General features: G+C 42.6%; 1 protein-coding gene across 1 annotated transcript in view; it reads left to right on the top strand.

Annotated features, from left to right (window-relative positions):
• Positions 1 to 14,569, top strand: part of NPAS3 (neuronal PAS domain protein 3) — a gene marked incomplete at its 5' end in the record, with an annotated part of 831,631 nt that extends 817,062 nt beyond the window's left edge. Inside the window, 3 exons of the mRNA XM_027773383.1 lie at positions 6,802 to 6,949; positions 10,330 to 10,454; positions 12,788 to 14,569. Of these exons, the coding sequence (XP_027629184.1) occupies positions 6,802 to 6,949; positions 10,330 to 10,454; positions 12,788 to 14,130 (1,616 nt within the window). The remainder of the gene's footprint in view (positions 1 to 6,801; positions 6,950 to 10,329; positions 10,455 to 12,787) is intronic.
• Between the last annotated feature and the right edge of the window lie 6,148 nt (positions 14,570 to 20,717).

The raw sequence follows: 20,717 nt of genomic DNA, 5'->3' as shown, positions 1-20,717 counted from the left end.
ATCTACGCTTTCCCTCCCATAATCTTAGTTCCATGCTGAAAAGCTTTCCCTTTCATAGCAAATCTCTGTAAAAAGGAGTGAGGGGTCTGAAAAAGACTGTATAAACTGTTTTAGGTTGGCAAGGGCAGTGGTACTCAAACTTCCTGGTTAAACTGGAAGCAGCCAAAAGAAAATCTGAGATCTTGGATGTCAGTCGAGCTAGCAATTACTTTGATTCTTCCTGTGTTAGAACGTGATACCATCAGTGTTTGAAAGCCTTGGTTTCCAATTTAGTACATTAGGGTGAAGAAAAGGGAAATTTATTTTTTAAACTTAACAAATTGACATGTTCTGAATCAATGAAAAGTTTTCTGCATGATTCAATATTAACAGTTAATAAAAATCTATCAATTGGCAGTGGTATAGGAAAAACCCTCTCCTGAGGTTGTAAATCACACAGATAGCAATTCAGGCAGGTCCTGTCATTAGTGTATTAGGGGAAAAATCCATAGATGATGCATAGTCATTCACGGAACATCCACAGGTCTTCTGTCCTTAAGCTTATAACTCATATTAAATATCAAATATCATTCAGTTTTGCCAAATACTGCTCAGCACACAGATTTAAAAAAAAAAAAAAAAAAAACCTAAATACCAATTTGTGGATGCCTGCTGTTTAAGATATCTAGCTCACTAATTGCAAAATCTATACGACAGTCTGCACAGCATCAAAGCCTCAGTTGATCCTATGAGCAGTTCTAAATGAAAAACTGTCTGTCTATTGCAAGTAAATAAAGCACTTAATGCAGTTTCTGGCTATAATGTTGTTTCTCCTGTGGGTTTTGAAAATGACCTTCCTGGAAGCATCAAGGACTGTAACTTTTCAGATAAGGAAACTTGTTCTTGTTTTAAGTCTATGTCAGGTTCATTCCCCCATAGCCTACAGTTTTCAAAAGCAGAAGGAAAAGTAATCCAGAATTAAAAAAAAAAAAAAAAAAAAAAAAAAAGTCCTGTTTCCAGAATGAAGTTCCCTGTCAGCCTGCCTTGGGCCTTAGGTGGAGAAGCAGAGATTAAAGAGTCAGTATTCTTTTTCATGTTTCATCTGCCAGTTTTGTGAATGTAGAAAGAGAACCAGTGGCTACAGCTAAGCACCCAACTGTGGTATTAAGTAGGAAGTGTGATTCTAGCACACCCTCCCTTACTTACACACACACTTCACTTTAGTAAATTCAAAAATAATTTTGGAGTTTCTAGCAGAAGGCGCCTGCTCTCCATTCTCCGCTGCCATTGATGAAGGTACCTCAAGGGGGTGAATGGCCGGCAGATGCGTCCTCCTACCGTCATTACGATAATGAAGCTCTTTGTTCAGCTGTGTGAATGTGAAGTGCAGAATCTCAGATGAGCTCACCATTTCCTATTTATTCTATACTTACCTGAATGCTCCAAGTATTGCCGCTTTTTTAATGCATATGCAAACCACTAAAATGTCCTTTTGTGAGACCCTTTGCTAAAAGACCGCTTTTGATATGTGTTCATCTCTTCTTCAAACTGAATTAGACTGCTTCCTTCTTTTTTAAGACACAACTAACTCACTATTTAGACTCTTTGGCTTTGATTTTGCAGAACAACCCAACAGGAAGAGACCATGTTCTCTTTTTTCCTCCATATTTCTGAAGGCAGACTTGTACTGATTTGTTTTGATTTACTAACAGAATTATATTCCTGCCACAGACACTGGCTTCTTTTATGTCCTTTCAGTCATCAGCCTATGTGTGTGGACCAAGTTTTCCCAAGGAAAACTGAAATCCCTCTGTTGGTAACTGTGTACAGGGCGGTGGATGTGTGCTTCAGCAAAAACGCTCAGCACACTTGGAGGAAGAATAATTATTCTCTTCAAGCAGCACATTTCTTATATGCCGACCACTAAGCTCAAACCAAGAGATGGGGCAACACTTTTAAAAGATGCTCAATAAAACTTAGCATCTAGTCTTTTGGAGGGACTGGGAGGAAATGTGTATTTGATATAAAAGGATGCAAATTTTGAAATGTTAAGTGCTCTGCAATTTTCTTTGGGTTGAACTGTATTTGCAGCTCCTTTCACAGGTGGGGTGGATGATGTTTGACTTTTTTTGTTTGTTTGTTGTCAGAGAGAGAGTTTTGCTACAGGGCATGTACGCTCACCAGAGAGACAGAGACAAAAAGCAAGAAATCACCCTCTCCCCTTCCAGAGAAGATGGCCACACCACAATCCTTTCTCCTCTCAGGATCTTGGGCAGGGAGACCAGCAGTTAGCGTAATGGCTATGTAGCTGGACTCCCATGTACTCGACCGCAGTTCGAGTCCCAGACCCGGTGGCTAAAACTCACGCCAGGCGCATGTGTGTGAGTGCCCAAGATCCCGAGAGGAGAATGGAAGAGAAGGGATTGTGGCATGGCCATCTTCCCTGGGGCCATGTGATTTCTCGCTTTCTGTCTCTCTGCCTTTCTCTGTCTTTCTTGTGAGCACACACGTCCTATAGCAAAAACCTCTCCAAAAAAAAGAGGATCTTGGGCACGCACGAACGCACAGGTGCCTGGCATGAGTTTTAAGCCGCTGGGTCCAGGACTCAACAGCAGTCTACTACGTGGGAGTCCAGCCACATAACCATTATGCTATCTGCTGGTCCCGGTGTTTTATTCATAATTGCCAAAGGGACACTTACTAGTGGTTTTCTAATTGTGAACAGAGCTGGAACAGTTCAACCAGGAGGATTTAAATCTGTCTCTCCTGTATTCTTCTCACAAGTGGGAGGTGGCCTCTGTCTTCTGAAGAGTAGAGTGTGTGACTCTAAAGCACCTTCAGCTTGGAGGGTGAGGTGATGCTGATGACAGCTTCTTGGTTTCCCTTCAAGCAAGAGCAGCCAAAAGCGATGGGTCACAGCATAGGCTTGAGAGGACTATTAGGAACACGTTCCTGTGTGGAGGCAGAGGCATTCACAGTTCGTCTGGTACCACTGAGGATTCTAAGTGACCTTTTGTAAAGGTATTCGTCCTCCTTATGCCTTCACGTTTACTTTATAAAACCTGAGAAGAAGCCATTTAAAAGTTTGAAAGCCTTAAGTAAAAATGAATTCCTTTAGCACAACTTTAAAGATGGAATTCTAGAGATGTTATGTGATCAGTGAATTCAATGAGAAATACAGACTAGTATACCCCACAATTTTAGACAGCAGCAAGTAAACTTTGGAATAAACCAAAGAGAAGATGTCAGATTATATGCCAGAAGTACTCAGACCATATCACATGGATGTGATATTAAATTACGATCCACAGAAATTTCCTTTCCCTCTGTTTCCTTCCATTTATAGTTTGTAGATATAAACATGCTCCTAGGCTCATTAGTTTGATGACCACCTATGTCTTTTGAAGAGTCTATTGACTATTTTTTAAGGACTTCCATATCAAGTAACTTACATTGTACTCATTTTTGTTTTGCCCTACAGAAGGAATTTTATGACACCGGTGATAGAAATATTCCCTAATTTCTTTCTACTACCTAAATGTAAAGCTTGAAAATAAAAACGACAGCTACTGGATTAAAGAGAATCAAAAAAGTTTTTCTATGTTTTTCAAGTTCTCTAATTTATTACACACTAAAAATCTCTTTCAAACTGGCACCAAGGTGGCTTTTCTTCTTGAGCTGATTAGGACCACATGAGCTCAGGAAAAGCTGTCAGATCCTGCCTCTAGCACAGCTGGAATGATCCAGCTGATTTGCCAGTATGATTTTTTTTTTCTCAAGAAAGTAGCTTCATCCCAAAGTTATAAATTTATATTCTGGAACCCCAAGCAAAAATTATTCCTTGTTCACCTTTGGAAAAGCAAATCTCCCTTGTAACTCCTTCATAGGCCTTTTTCTAAAAAGCAACGTGGGAAATACTTTGGTCAACATTTTATCATTCAGTAGGTGTTAACTTTGTGGCACATCTTTAGTTATCTAGATTCCCACTCACTTGTGGGGGTCTCATTCAGAAAATACTAATCCCCAGGAAAGAGTCTTATGGAAGGTCACACTCAGGTGCTTACCCTTTAAAGCCTCTGTGTGTCAGATGGCTCCAGGGAAGAGCTAGGGGCAGTCAAACCCATCTTCTGCAGCCCACTGTTGTGGGTTCCCGAACCTGCCACCTGCCACTGTGTGGAATTCTCCAGAGTAAGTGAAGTAGCTCCCTGATGCCCCAAGGAATCCCAAAGGGATTGCCTTCTTCTTTGATTCTTTTACAGCCACACTCCTTACATCAAAACCTTCCTGCCCTGCTTCTCTTTCATCTAGGTCTCTCTCTTTGCTAGAAGGCCTCTGTCCTGGGTAATAAAGAAAAGCTATATTAAAGTATTCAGAGGCCCTAATAAGTTAGTATATATCTTCTTAGGAAATGCAGATACATTTAAGCGGACCCAGAGTCATCCTGGCTTAACTCAAAAAGATGACACTGGATCAGTCATTTAACAAATAAGTCTTCCTGCCCCCTTCACTACACACACTTGACACCACCAGGGAGGCCGATGTTGTGCTGGCTATCCATCTCAGAATTGGGGTTTTGTTTAAGTATTATTGGGAAGGGGACGAAAGTGATCTTTATGTTGGATTCTGAAAGTTCCTGTTTTATAATTCCTTTCCTCTTTCTATACTCTGTATTCTGGGGATAGTTAGTTAGTTAAATTTTGCCTGCTTTTGATCAAATTCCATCCAGAGTCCCCAGGCTGGCCGGGCTGGTCTGGCTTGGCCTGCCATCTCAATGCCTCTCTTCAGTGTGATTCTAAAGAGGGGATTTTTAGGCCCCTTGCCTTTGTTAAAAATACTTTGACTGTTTGAAATTAACTCACTAGTCCAGATATGCAGCAGACAGAATTATAGTACAAACCACCGATTGGGGTGGTATACATTTTCTCTGAAAAAATAGTGGACAGAATTGCATAACCCACCATTCCGTCATTAAGAGTTAACCAGGCTGAGAGGATCTGAATAAAAGCACATCTTGTTGCATGCAACAGTGGTCTGACAGAAGTACTGTGTGGCGGAGTTAGTATTTTACTGCTTTCAGCCTCACCACCCGGTTTTGTAGCTTGGGAAGCCATGCATGCAGAATGGCAGAACTTACAATTGTCCACAAAAGAAAGTACAATGTCACCTGTGGAGCCTCACCACCCAGAGAGGATGACAGTTCCGGGCCTTCAAAATACCCTAAGCGTTGAATAGTTGCAGAACGGAACTTGCCACAATTTGAAACACTTGGCAAAGTGAGCCATTTTTATGCAACACTTAAGACATAATTATTAAATGTACTCACTACCCAGTTAGTGTATTGTGAGACAATAGGCAGAATGGAGAAAAGTGTTGAAATGTATAAGTTTATGGATATAGTAGGCAGAGGTTTGACTTTTGATCACTTTCAGAGCCAGAAAGAGTAGCTCACAACACAATCAGAAAAGCTTCAATGGCCTTAAACACAGCTCTTTTCCAAAGTGACTTCCCTTTATGTATCCACTTCCCCCTCCCCATCCAAAAAAAAAATCAAAATGTACTTCATGAAACTATTGTATATGAAGCACTTATTAGCCGTAATTAAATGGACAATATGAATTTACTACGTCTTTAGGACTCTGGCTTGTTCTGGTTTAGAGCAAGATGATTAATGCAAATACATATTACTTGAGATAACCATTTAGCAGCTAATTTAGCCAAATTTATTACAGCAGTTAGAGGTTTTTCATTTTAGCAGACGGAGACAAGGACATGCCAAAAGTGGGCGGCGTAGACGAGTGCACACTGCCCTCTAGTGGCCAGCTTGCTGGTGGCTTTGGGGGGGGGGTGCAGAATTACTGCGATCCGTGTCCAAGTAATAACAGCAGGTTTTGCACATTTCCGGCATCCTTTTAAGCCATTCCCATCTACAGCACTTTATTTCAGGGGATGATTTACTGCACATTCCCCTTTTACTAGTTCAGGAGTACCCAGATACAAATCAAATCAATTTCAACTTGGCAAGATTTTGGTTAAAGTATCATTTTTAACATCTGCATTTTAAAGCTCTCTTTCAGTGGGTATTTAATGGCTCCGTTTCACATTACTGATTGTTTTTACTTGTTCCTTCATTTTGGGCCATATTTCAGAATCTGTGTGGAGCTGTCACTCTGTTTGGCTCTAGCCACGTTAATTCTATGCCTCTCACAGGCCAGTGTTTCTCTCTGACTCGGGGAATTTATTCTGTTCCAATCTTCAGCAAAGTCTCACCAGAATTTCCCCTCACTGACCAATGTAAATTTAGTTCATCCAAGGACTATAAATTCTGTTAGACAAGATCAGAAGGAACAGACGATGCTGGTTGATATTGATGCTCGCAACTGAGGAAACATGCTCAAAGACAGACCAGAAAAGCATCTTCAGATGCATTCGAATATACAAAAACTGAAAGAGGTCTACCTCAAAGTTATGAATAAATCACATACAAATTTGCCCTTCTTACCCTCTGACATCAAGCCCATTGACAACATCCACACTGCATTAGGTGTTCTTTGAGCCAAAAAGATTTGTAGTCCTTCTGTTCTTCCTTTCACACCATGCCTGCCCAAAATGGAATAAAGTCTAGCTACAAATGCCAACAACCCTCGCTCCAGAGCTGCCGCTTCACTGGATTGTTGATGTCATCTGTCCTACTAATGGCACTCTGTGTCGGGCATATAGAGGAGCATCCCTGGCTTTGTGCAGACCTCCCATTGTTAGGCTCGAGGTTTTGCAGAGGTGATCATCGCCTGGTTTCAGTCCTAATGTGTTTTGTTTCTTCCCCAGTGCTGAATAAAGGTCAGTGTGTGACGAAGTACTATCGCTGGATGCAGAAGAATGGAGGATATATTTGGATACAGTCTAGCGCCACCATAGCCATTAATGCCAAGAATGCAAATGAAAAGAATATCATCTGGGTGAATTATCTTCTTAGGTATATTTTCTAATTCTTTTTTTTTTATTTCAGTCTCAGTTATAAAATATGCAGCCCTTTGGTTAAGAGCTGACATGTTGTGAGTACTACCTTTGACAGTGTGGAATTACATGGAAATTCTACTCTTTCCATAAGATGCAAAGAAATGCGAGAAGATCAGACTGTTGGAAGGGAAGATTTACAACATTTTCAGGAATGCTTGATCTGTCAACATTTGTGAGCTCTGCAGAAGGTGCTTGGGACAACAAATAATAATAATAATGATAATAATAAAGAACTTCTGCTTATAGCTGAAACATTTGAAAAGCACCTCCATATCCCTAGTACACACACACCTCACACACTCCATTCCTTCTGAAAATGAGGATGGGAGGAAAGCAGCAGAGTGCGTTATATTCCCTTCATATTTCAACCCTTTGACACCCTCACTATATTATATAAGTTCTGATTCCCTGTGCATTAAAGTTGGATAAACAAAGTAGTTGCCTTGCCAGAACCAAGACAAACTCAGTGTAAAAATGGAAGCAGTCATTTTTTGCCAACCGGTCTGTGACCTTAAAACAAGTCCTACTGGTCATGAAATGTGTCCTGAAATATATTTCCATAAATGAATCCAAATCCAACTGCTTCCTAAATTCTGGTATAATTCTCTCCTTCCTCATTTACTTTCTGTCTTTGGGGTCAAACTAGAAGTAACCCAGACCAATGGACTGGGTGACCATAGTTTGGGGACAAGCTTTCTGGAAGGTTCTCTACCATTCTTGTCTTGAAGTTTTCACAGTCCTCAGCCTGGCTCCCTCCCACCACCTTTATGCCAGGTGTTGGCTTCTCTTAGCCTAAAGCCACCAAGCACTTCCCATGTGGTCTGAGTAGGAAAACTTCCAGTAGGTCTTATGAATGGAAGTTGGTGCCCTTTGGCTGATAATTTAGACAGGGAGTACCTGAACCCCATTCTTCTTTCAGACAGCCAAATGTAACTGAGCTGCTAACAACCATGGCTCATCAGCACACTGGCCCTTCAGAGTGCTTCACGTACCTTGGTGATGACTTGGAGGCATGAATGTGCTTGCTACCAACAGCATATCAATCAGACACTAATGATTATTGCTCTAGAGAGGGCCTTAATGTGCACCACTTAACAGAGTCTTCATTTATCTACTTTTCTTTTTCCTTTTTTGACCTCTTCTGCTCTACATTAAATCTCTCGAAAGGTAAAAGTATGTGTATTTAATGTGGCTTTCTCCCAGGCTTGAATTTTATGTGAACTATCTCCCCTGTGTTCGTGATATGCTTAAGATGGGTTCTAGTATCAAGGAATCCTTTTACATCAAGTTTTATGGAACAATGACTGTATGTGATGCAAAAGGTTATAAAAACTCATATCCAGAGAATAGAATAAAATATTGGGCACTGACATTATTTTACTAGGCAAAAATGGTGCCATGCCAAGGAGACCCATTGCTATTAGAAATTAAACACTGGTAACAAAGACACCATAAGCTAAAAAAAGTCTGTCTCCCATGTGGATATAATGTAGGGCACTGAAGTCATCCGTGTGGTTGTTAATCCCGTTACATGCAATGTTTTCCTTTCTGGATCTTTCTTACTGCTTCATCAGCCTCATGATGCCTTCCTCTGCCCTCAAATGGAGAAGTCGACCTATGCACTTTGGGATCAGCGTCATTGATCTAGCCTAGGACTGAACTGTACAAGCTCAGGAACATTTGGTGATTCTGTTCTGTTGAATTCCATATGGATAGGAAAGAAGCTATTTGTGCATCAAAAACCAGTCTTCAGGTTCAAGAGCCTTAATCTCAGATGTGGTCGACCTGTTTCAGCTGACCTACAAATCCATGATAAGGTCAACAATAAAAGTGAAAGTGGAAAGACAAGGGCCCTGTGAACCCCCATGGCATTTGGGGCAAAGGAGACTATTGTAGATGGGCATTAGCAGAAGGAACTACTAAGCAAGACCCTCATTGTTGTCATTTCTGTAGGCTAGAGAGAAAAACCATGTGGTCTTGGCCAAAGAGCAACAATTGAAGTTTGGTTTTCTTGTCTTTTGTTCTTCTCTGAGCAATGCTTTTATATCACTTCTTCCTTCCCAGAATCCTTTGTATCTGAGCCCCATCCAATCTAGTCCTCCCTGTTTTGAAATTTGCTCCTGTAGAGAATATTCTTCCCATTCCTCCACAGTGCTTATTAGAATTACAGATTCTTAGAAAATTCAGACTAAACATGTGCTAAGTACACCTCCCTGCCATTAGTCTCATGATTATCTAGAGAAAGTTTTACTGCTGAAGCTAATTCATACTAAGGAGTAAATGCCTGATAATCCATCTTAGCGAATTAACCCTCCCAAGGACATTTGCAGTTTTAGAGTAGTCACTAATTCAGTGACTTTTTTAATACAGGACTTTTGCCAGAGATTAGCAAATGAGTCAGAATCATCATTAAGTATCTGCCTGATTGGCCATCACAGAAGGATAGAAGAGGTATTTCCTATTTTGAGGAGGAGACTTTCCTGAGCCTTCAAATTATAGTAGCCTACACTGCTCATTCATCAGGCTGGCCTTGGAGTAGCATTTCCAGAAGACAGCTAGCTCAAAATGACCAGACATGCTCTCTTGTCTAGAAGAGGCATATTTCTGAATTAAAAGTAGAACTAAAATTAAGCACGTTTGTGCAAATGGGGTTCCATCCATTCTGTTAGGGGCTCTCACACTGGGCCTCTCCCCACTGCAATCAGAGTTCCAGCTAACAAGCCACAGGTGTACACCACATGAGCAGAGGAAAATGTGATTGTAATGGGTGTGTTGACAGTTCAGTAGCCCTAATCCATGCATCCCAAGGTGCACCTGTGCATCTGTCAAGTCGTTAGGCACCGAGGGCTTTGCCCCCCACCAGTAACTTTGGCGCCATCAGAACAGCTGAGAAGCGACATCAAGGGGCCAAGACAAGGGAATGAAGCAATGGACTCATTAGGAGCCCAAGAGAAGATGGGGCACCCTGGGAGGTCTGGGAATGAGTCCTTGAGAGTACTTCTCATCCTCCCCTCCCCCAGGTGTTATCCTGGGAGGAATGTCAAGCAGCACAGCTCCCCAGTCCCCAGTGGTACATGATTATTTAAAAGCTTTTTTGTGGCTTTCATGTAGCATTTGGGTATTCAGTCCTTGTAGCAGGGTGCACCTGTCCCCTGGCACATGAACTCTAAGCTTCCGTAAAATCCTGTGAAGAGCTGAGAAATGATTTCATGGTTAGTTTTCTGAACTTTCTAAACTCCAGAAGTTTGGGATAAGGCAGTAGGGGAGGATGGTCTAAAGCAAACCATGCAGATGGGTGTCCACATTCCTGATGAGTAAATACCTCCTTCCCCACAGTAATCCCGAGTACAAGGACACGCCAATGGACATCGCTCAACTGCCCCATCTGCCGGAGAAAACATCCGAATCCTCGGAGACATCTGACTCTGAGTCAGACTCTAAAGACACCTCAGGTATTACAGGTATTACTCTTCTCCATATTCTGCAGTTACCACTTGCCTTTCCAAACTCAAGGGGTGGGCAGCGACCAAAGGCAGATTTTCTACATAGACACATGTCACAGCAAGTTATTACCGAGTCTCTCTCTCCACACACACGAACGTGTGTTTGTACACCACCACATATATATACAGGGGCCTTCAGAAAGCTTGTATACAGGGCCAGCCTCAGGCTCAGATCCTCCTAGCCGACTCGAAGACATGTTAGATGCACATGGGAAAGTCCTGAAGAGTTGGAGGGCAGGGGAAGGGGATCACAGCTTGAGATCCTGCTGAAGATGCTTCTCTCTCTTTCTCTCTCTCTCTCTCCCCTCCCACTCCCATGTGCAGGCGCACATGCTTGCTATCAAAAAAGAAAAAATAATCCATGGAAAATGTATATTATGAAAAACTGCAAAAATTTTTTGGACCAAAATTAACTCATACTTGGATTTCATTTTTCCATTAACTTTTGAAGTCCTCTTTCATGTACATACATGTGTGTGTATATAAATACACACGTGTAGTGCACATATATATGTATGTGCACATATGTAAGCATACATACCTATATAAATATAGACTTATGTACGTTACAGTGTACAAATGTATATACATAATTATACAGAAAGAGAGACTAACTTAGCAGTCACTTGGTGCAGACTTCCACTGGTTGCACCAAAGGAGACCTACTCCATGCCTAGCCAGTTCTGGCCTCTGAACTGGAAGCCTGTAGTGAGGCGAACTCTACAGGCACCAAGACAGTCTGTGACTTCGAGCCCTAAATATTCACATCCTTACTGAACTGGGACCGCCTGGAAAGTAGGATCCTCAGTCATGATGGCATATACCGCTAAGATGCTCTTGCTCCACAGGCTGGGATCACAAGGGGGACCCAGGTTCAAGTCCCAGTCCAACCTAGAGACCAGGCATGCACCTGTTATCCCAGTGATTCAGGAAGCTCAGGGAAGAGAATTGCAACATAGCAAGACCCTATCTTCTAAAAAATAATATAATAAAATAAAGTGGGAAAATCAGTTTATGCCCTTTTCGGGACATGAGACCGTTAGTTTTTGTTGTTGTTGTTGTTGTTGTTTTTCCGAATTATGAAAGCATGAACCAGGCCATGCTTTTCCATTTCTGTTTATTTTGGGAAGTTGATTTCTTGAGTAGTTTTTTGGGATACAGAAAAGTTAATCTTTTAAAAAATTTTCTCTAGGATCCCTATATACATAGGACCAGGGAGCACAGAACTAATAAGATTTACAACTGCAAAAATTCCTAAGCCTCTTCTATTGCAGCCTCTTCTGCTTCAGAAGGGGAAGTGAAGACCAGAGAAGCTACATGATTTGCTAACATTCTGCCCCAGGCTGCTTTTCAGAAGTGATCAGGCAAAGCTACAAAATCACCATCATCCCTAAGTCTTCTGAGGTTGTGTTACTGGGAAAGTCTACCGTCCCTAAAATGTGACAGGTGGCTAGGGTTCCCCACCACCACCACCACCACCTCATTCCCATCGTTAGGGTGTCTGATCTCCAGCACCGTAAACACAGACCCCTCTCAGCCAGACCCAGCTTCAGGGAATCCTCAGACATCTGACTCTCAGTTACACTCCAAGACACATCAGGTGTCTTTCAAAGTCTTCCACCTTTATAAAGAATAGGTTGTTTCTGTGCCCTTTCTTTAGACAATGCACAACAGTGAACAAAACAGACTTGCCCTCATGGACCTATACTTAGTAGGGGGGATAGAAGTAAATAAAAACACACAAAAAAGATACATAGTCACGTGGTATGTGCTATGGAGAAAAACAAGAAATAGAGTGCAGTTTTCAATCATGAACATTCACCAGTGGAAGGTGCAGACTTTAGAAAGTCACCTCACATACCATCCTTCCTCTGTGCCACCCACATCTTATTCCAAGTCATTTAAGTGCCTTCCTGAGTATCTTTGCAGGACATCTCAAACTTTGATGTGCCTAAGAATCCCCTGGGGATGTTGTTCACATGTAGACTCTGAGTGTAGGTCTGAGAGGGGCCTGAGATGCTGCATTTGTAACAGGTGCCAGGTGATGCCAGCGGGGCTGGTCCCATGGCCAGCATTTTGAATAGCCGTCCAGCTGACCTAGGTCCTCGACAGAGAGGAAGCCCAGTCTGTAAGTCACCAGAAGGTGGAGAAGCTAGTGGTGAGCACAAGACATGTCCTTGCTGTCCCCACCTCCCCGCAGGTGAGAGGCTACTTCTGTCCTGCTAACGTGGTGTTGTCTCTCTCCTCTCTCTGTCTCCACCCCTGCCACTCCGGCCACGGGCCCCACACAGAGGACAATGACAACTCTAAGTCTGACGAGAAAGGGAATCAGTCCGAGAACAGTGAAGACCCAGAACCGGACCGGAAGAAGTCAGGCAATGCGTGCGACAACGACATGAACTGCAACGACGATGGCCACAGCTCCAGCAACCCAGACAGCCGCGACAGCGACGACAGCTTCGAACACTCGGACTTTGAGAACCCCAAGGCAGGTGAGGACGGCTTCGGCGCGCTGGGCCCGATGCAGATCAAGGTGGAGCGCTACGTGGAGAGCGAGTCGGACCTGCGGCTGCAGAACTGCGAGTCGCTCACGTCCGACAGCGCCTCGGACAGCGCGGGGGAGGCGGGCGCGCAGGCCTCCAGCAAGCACCAGAAGCGCAAGAAGCGGCGGAAACGACAGAAGGGCGGCAGCGCCAGCCGTCGGCGCCTGTCCAGCGCGTCTAGCCCCGGCGGCCTGGACGCGGGCCTGGTGGAGCCCCCGCGGCTGCTGTCCTCCCCCAACAGTGCCTCGGTGCTCAAGATCAAGACGGAGATCTCGGAACCCATCAACTTCGACAACGACAGCAGCATCTGGAACTACCCGCCCAACCGGGAGATCTCCAGGAATGAGTCTCCCTACAGTATGACCAAGCCCCCCAGCTCCGAGCACTTTCCGTCCCCGCAGGGCGGCGGGGGTGGTGGTGGCCTGCACGTGGCCATCCCTGACTCGGTCCTCACCCCGCCCGGCACCGACGGTGCGGCCACCCGCAAGACTCAGTTCAGCGCCTCGGCCACAGCAGCCTTGGCCCCTGTCGCCTCCGACCCGCTGTCGCCCCCACTTTCTGCGTCCCCACGGGACAAGCACCCCGGGGGTGGCGGCGGAGGCAGCGGGGGCAGCGCGGGCCCCAGCGCGTCCAACTCCTTGCTATACACTGGGGACCTGGAGGCGCTGCAGAGGTTGCAGGCAGGCAACGTCGTGCTCCCGCTGGTGCACCGGGTGACCGGGACCCTGGCCGCCACCAGCACGGCCGCGCAAAGGGTCTACACCACGGGCACCATCCGCTACGCACCAGCCGAGGTGACCCTGGCCATGCAGGGCAACCTGCTGCCCAACGCGCACGCTGTTAACTTCGTGGACGTTAACAGCCCCGGCTTCGGCCTCGACCCCAAGACGCCCATGGAGATGCTCTACCACCACGTGCACCGGCTCAACATGTCGGGACCCTTCGGCGGCGCGGTGAGCGCGGCCAGCCTGACGCAGATGCCCGCCGGCAACGTGTTCACCACCGCCGAGGGACTCTTCTCCACGCTGCCCTTCCCCGTCTACAGCAACGGCATCCACGCGGCACAGACTCTGGAGCGCAAGGAGGACTGAGGCGCTGCCCAGTGTGGGCAGGGGTCCGCTCGGAGGCATCGTTGGCGTTTTCGTTTAGACCTTTAATTCTAGCACTTTGAATTCGAGCAGGTCAGCATCTTCTCTCAACACGACGGTCCCCACCCCATCCCCTCTTTCTTTAACTTGGCTTATTCTTTCTTGTAAAGATATGTTTATTTTTTGCCTTCAGAGGGTCAGATGACCAGTTGCCTGCCATTTTGTCTTCTTCTAAGATGTGTGTTGGGTTCTTTTGCTTTCCTTTGCATCTTTATTAAGATGTCTTTAATGTGTATAGGCCTCTGCCATAGAATACTCAGTCTTGTGGTCAAGAGATTTCTCAAGTGACAACCGTTGGGTTTTCTTCATAAAGATCTTGATATGATCAAGATGGAAAAAGACAAGCATAAACAATGTGCCCTGTTTGACTAAGTCAAATGAAATGGGGTGATTTTTTTTGGTTCTGTTCCTAATTCCTTTACAAATAGGGGAATAGTATTTTAGAATTTTATGCAGAATTTAATTCTCTTTTTATGGTTAAGATTTTAAGATTTTCTTACTTGCACATAAAAATAATTTGGGTTCTTAAACTTAATTTCTGGCCTGTGACTAGAATGTTTTAAAAAAAAGTTGGACTAAATGTTAATTACTGAAACATTAACTTAATTTCTAAAACCATGGTGCTATCATTTATTAATCTGTAATGTCTTCATACAAAATGCAGCTCCTGGGCTGGGTTTGGGGGGGAAAAATGTGTTCTGTCCTGGTCTGGAGTCCGTTGCTGCAGTTTCCTTGGTTAGTTAAGACAAAGCCCTCATTAACATTTGCTGCAGGACTTAAAATGTTTTACCTCCCAACTAACAAACATAGCCTCACATTAAATTTAATGGGTCAGTAAAGCTCTTTTTAAAGGGGCTTTTGGAAAACTCAATCAAACTGATTTGAGGAGCAGTTTAGGTACATATTGCCTTTTGTTGAGCTTTTTTTCTTCTTACTCAGTCTAACTGAGGCTAATTTTTCAACTTCAATTAACACTTTGGAGTAAAAGAAGGAAAACTATTTAACATGGTTTTGGGTTTTGGTTTTTTTTTTTTTTTTTTTTTTTTTTTCATTTCGGCAATAAACAACAAAAAAAAAGACAAAAAACAAACAAAAAAAAGGCAAAAAAAAAAAAAAAAAGGAAGGTTGTACCGGGGGGGACTGATTTGATTTGATGGAATTTCTTTTCCTTTGGTTCTTATTTCTGGGTGAAACCAATAAGTTTTAAAACTAAAGAATGGGTTAATAAGCTTGAGACAGATAACTGCAACTGAAAACTGCACATTAAGTAAAAAAAAAGAAAAAGAAAAAAGAAAAAGAAAAAAAATAATCCTATTTTGTCTTTGTTGCCAGAAATCAGTGTGGTGTCAAACACTCCAAATGACTGTCAAGTATAAATTCTTCTTCCACTTCATTTTTGGCAGCTGTTTAAGGCATCTAATAACAGATGTGAGAACTGTAATGTGTACAATGTGTACGTGTCTTTGGCTGTCAGTCCCATTGCAGTTTCAATGTGTGTTTCTATATGCAGTATATACTAAGCTAATGTAGTTGTTTTGTCCTTTGTCTTCTCTGTGCTCTATCTCTAGTCCGGAGTGGTACAGTCCCATTCCTGCAGTCCTAGTGAATCAGTGATTCTTGGGGGTTAGTGGTTTTTGTGTGGTGGCCTTCCTCTGTAACGTCACCCTATGCTGCTCTACTGTCTGTGAATCTTCCGTTTTACTTTTTGAAATTCCTTCCGTTTGACTTTTTGAAATTCCTTCTGTTGCTTTGCTGGTGTATATTCCCCCCACCCCTTTCTTTCCCTCCCTTTCTTGTCTCCCCTATCCCTCTTCTTTCCTTCCCCCCCAGCTCCAAAATCTTTTTCATTCTCAGAGATAAAAAGACTCTTAACTAGCTCAAGGTTAATGGAGCCATTTTTTCCACAATGGAATTCTGGGTATGACTCTCTCTTCTGGAGTGCAACATGAAGCACTGAAGAATAATGCTCAGATATATTAAATAAATCGATGCCATATAGCCTCAGTTGTTAACATTCCCAGAGTCCCTTGTGCTCTACCTATAAGCAGTGGGTGCTTTTCTTTGGTTTCCTTTCAGGTTGGCTGATGGAGCAATATATATAAAGCAATTACCAGTGAGACAGAAAATTATTTCAAAGGTCAACCAACATTTTTGAAAAACAAAGTGGGAGGGGGTAATGGAATATAGAACTGTCATATATATTTGTTTATTCGTGCAATGCTAATATAGTAACTCGGCTGTCCTTTGAATATCACTGTGTTGAGTAGATTCCTCTAGGACCTTTGATTCTGTGAGTTGGGCCCAAAGCATGGTGGAGTCGTGACAAAAAGAAGTTAAACGCCAGAAGTTTTAATCGTGAGCCTACTCAAAGGATTTAAGTAGGTTTAGAAGGTGAAGAAGGTCGATCAAGAAATTTAAAGATTAATTTTGGAAGCTCTACTCTAGCTATCGAACAATCAAAGGAATGCACCTATCAGCTACAAAGAACAGCTAGACAGCTGTTTTTTTTTTTCTTTTATAAATGTTTCTGTGTTGTGTCAAAATGATTTCTGGTGATTTAAACTAACAGATAATCACAGCTGCTGTCTAAATCCATAGTGTTAATAATTACAAAATGAAAAAAAAAAAAACACTTCATTACCTGTGAAGACTGTGTCTGTGTTTTTAACTATTTCTTGTACAAATATATGAAAACTTTTATGAGGAGACTGGTGCCAAGTAGCTGAATAATGGGGAAAGGGATATTCTGTTCGTAAAAACCTTAGCAGTGTTACCAACTCTACGATATATATATAAAAAAAAAAATAATTAAAACGTTACAAAGCGACAGCTATGGTACATTTGTTTTGTGTGAAGCTAACCGGACCTAACTTCCTGAGTGCCTGGCTTATTTTGAAACATTTTTTTTCATTGACCATTGATAATGCTGCAAATCAGAAATGTACATACTTCATTTACAACAGGGTTCTTTTTATACTTTTGTAGATTCTCATACATGTCACATACATGGTTGTCTTTATGTAACTTAATTTTTTCATCCGCAGGTGCCATTTTCATAATAAACTTCTCTTGGATTTGTTACTATCTGGCATCATTTCTTTTACATGTAACCATCCTAACTAATGAATGCTGGTAGTATTTGTTTAAGCAGGTACCTTGGTCATTCTTCTTGATTTTATAAAAAAAAGTTAAACAAAATTTTAAATGCATCCATATTTTGCTAGTTTTGGAAAAAAAATACATAGCTTGTGTACTGATGAGGCTGACAAGGCACAGATTAAGATGCTAATCCAAATACTACACCAAACTTGCCACCATCCTAAATTTTCAGCTCCCCCAACTCATTGTCATACTGAGCATTACTATGCACATTATCAAAGCTGACGATGGCCTGCGACATTAACCACTAAGGAAAGCGTGCATTTTGTCTTGATTAATGCACAGTGAGTGATGACAGTTTTCATACATTAATCATTTAAAATGCACTCGATATTTTCATTTATTACAATCTATAATGTATAACCAACTGTTCCATTGCTTATATCTTCTCTTTATACTAAATATGTATTCTCTTTCTCCAGACAAACTGAGTAAATCGTGGTTGGGCTGTGGCATGGTTAGGCCAGCATTCGGCTATCACATTTTAAAGCAGGTCTACTAGACACTCTTTTTTTAAAAAAAATAAAATAAAAAACTGTCAAGCGTTATCTCAAAGTTAAAGACAAGGTGAGTCACCTATTGTTAAGTCTGGCTCTCCAGAAAATGAAGAGGTATGAAAAGGTTGAGCTGGAGGAAATAAAAATAAAAGACAGGGCCATCCCCCTAGACTAGTGGTTAAGGGAGCCAGGGCCAAGTCCCATATGGCCAACTGGGGTTCAAGTCTTTGCCCCAGGGGCTTGAAAAGCACACTAGGTGCATGTGTGCCTCAAATCCTGACAGGATGGGGAGGTGAAGGAAAAGGGATTGTGGCATGACCGCACCCCCCTGTGGGGGCTGCTTTCTCCCTCTCCTGATTTCTCTGTCTCTGGTGAGTGCCCATATACTATGGCAATTAAAAAAAATTTTTTTTAAGTCAAAACACTTGTCCAAAAGCTACCAGTGATACTAAATATTATTTCTTACTTTACATCTTTAATATTTGCCAGTTTGGGTTTTTGGTTTTCGTTTTGTTTTTTACTAATGAAGAGATGCTCTAGGCTGACAGAGATGCAAGTGTGGTTAGACTTATGGGATCCTAGATTTCTCTATGCCTCATATAGGTCCTTGAAGTAAGTTCCTAAAGACAGAGGCCCAGGTGCAGTGCTGCAGACAGTAGGGGGAATGCTGGAGATCACGTTGAAAGGTTCCAGGTTCATGTCCTATGTCTACCTCAGTGCACTGGGAGCACCAGTGATCTTGGTCCACTACAGGTCTCCTGAGAGGACTGTCCTATGAATCAGTCGAGTGTGCTTTCCCTGCACTCCCCCTCAGGAAATAAATAAGTACACTTTACAAATATATATGCCAGCAGGTGGCATGGTAGTTAAGGCACTAGATCCCACATGGTCAACTCTACCATTCTAGTTTCAGATCCAGCAGCTTGAAAAACAAAACAAAACAAAAAAACAAAACAAAACAAATACTCCAGGTGTGTGTACATGCATGCAAAAAAATCTTAAGAGGAGAATAGAGGACAAAGGGTTGCAGCATGGCCATCCCCCTCAGAGGGTGAGTTCTCAATTGCCCTGTCTTTCTCCAGCAAGAGTATGTACTCAACAGCAAAAAATCTAAAAATAAATAATAAAATAAAAACAATACCTATGTACATATATCATTCCCTTTTGCTCTTTAGAGTCAGAAGAAACAGTATAACAATATTGAGAAGTCGAAAACTGTTGATGCTAGAAACACAGTCCTAAATGGAGGGTGGGGAGTGATGCAGTCAGCCTACACCAGGCAGTCTGCCTGGTGAGCCTTGATGGAACTGAATGTGAGCTGTGGCTTTCAGAGCTTTGCATGTGGTAAGGGACTTACCAAGGCAGAAGGGCAATTGTATGTGTGGGATTGAATTATGCTGTTGGTCAGCCTTAACTCTTCACTTCTGGACATCCCCTCAGTCCTATGATACAGAGATAGTTTTCCAAAGTGGCTACACTGTTTTATACCCTCACTAGCAATGTATGATTGTCCCAAATTCTCCACATTATTGCCACATACTTTGATTGTCATAACCGTCCTGGAAACAGTCTTTCATTGTGGTTTTGAATTGCATGTCCCTAATGACTAATGATGCAGAATATCTCTTCGTGCAGTTATGAATGAGGGTTAAAATAGACATGGTGACGATGGGTGAATTAACATCCTCACAGTATTTGGAGCTTCTGCAGTAAAAGTGGTGGAAATCCTGGATTTTTACCCAGGTTTAAGACTTCCTTAGCACCAACGAGTCCTTTGTGTGTATCCTTAATGCTAAAATAGATCACTAATGGAGTAAAAATCATCTCACAGGCAGAAAGAAAGAGTGAGCTCTGGGCTCAGACCCATTCATAACCAGGAAGCCCTGCTACATCCCCAGGGCTGGCAGCCACGCCAGGGCCCTGAGCTCACCAGACATACAGGAGGCTCTCCCTTGCCAGGCTGGTGACGAGTCCATTTGTCAAGGCTCAAGGTTGCAGGTGACGTGCAGAACAGGGGTCCGCAGCCAGCCCTCTGCCCCTCTGCCTTTCTCCCTCTCAGCTGATACTGATTCTAGATAATTTGGCAATGAGAAACAAGAAAAAAATTTAAATTGAAGCAGCATGTAGGACAAGAGGAAAGATATGCATTCAGTTTAGCATAAAAAAAAACTGATTTTAATCCTGTGGACCTATGATTCTAATGTATCTCTGCCTACTTCTGGATGAAGTGTATTTATATTGAGAATGTTTAAAGCAATTTGAAATAAACTCAGCCTTTGTATTGTACTGAAGGTAGGAGAGATCACATGTACTGTGTAAAGCCCAGAAGATAGTCTGTCTGAGCCAAGATTATCATGTAGTTTCAAAAAGTAGAAAGAGTGAGGGACTTGGGAGAGAAGGAAGAATCCCTTTGCCAACACTTCATAACAGGTAGTGACAAGGAGACAAACTTTGTCCTTGAGCATAATTCTCAAAGACTGATGACAACAGCAGACTTAAGAAACTCTTCTGGGACCTACAGTAAGGGAGTACTCTCAGTAGGTACAGTATCTGTCTCTTCTAGGAAGCCATTAGAAAGAAAGGAGGTTGACCTGGTAAACTCCCCACAGACATGAATCATGGCTTATTCATTTTCATGCTGCACCCCCCTGACCCCCTGCCTAGCTCAGTGATTTACAACAGTGTTGACTCAATAAGGATCTGATGGATAGTGAGGGATGAAAACATGAAGAAAAAAAAAGAAAGAAAGAAACATAACTTCTCAAAAGACAGAGATTCCCTTGGAAATGTCCATGTGGTTTGGCAGGGCGGCTTGAGCTTTTAATCAAGGTAGGAATGCTAAAAATGGATAAAATATCAAGTTCATTCATTCCT

The sequence above is a fragment of the Tupaia chinensis genome, unplaced genomic scaffold (genome assembly GCF_000334495.1).
Source record: "Tupaia chinensis unplaced genomic scaffold, TupChi_1.0 Scaffold000350_1, whole genome shotgun sequence".
NCBI classification, from domain to species: domain Eukaryota; kingdom Metazoa; phylum Chordata; class Mammalia; order Scandentia; family Tupaiidae; genus Tupaia; species Tupaia belangeri.
Note: the sequence above shows the minus strand (reverse complement) of the source record. Positions and strands in the feature narration are given on the sequence as shown.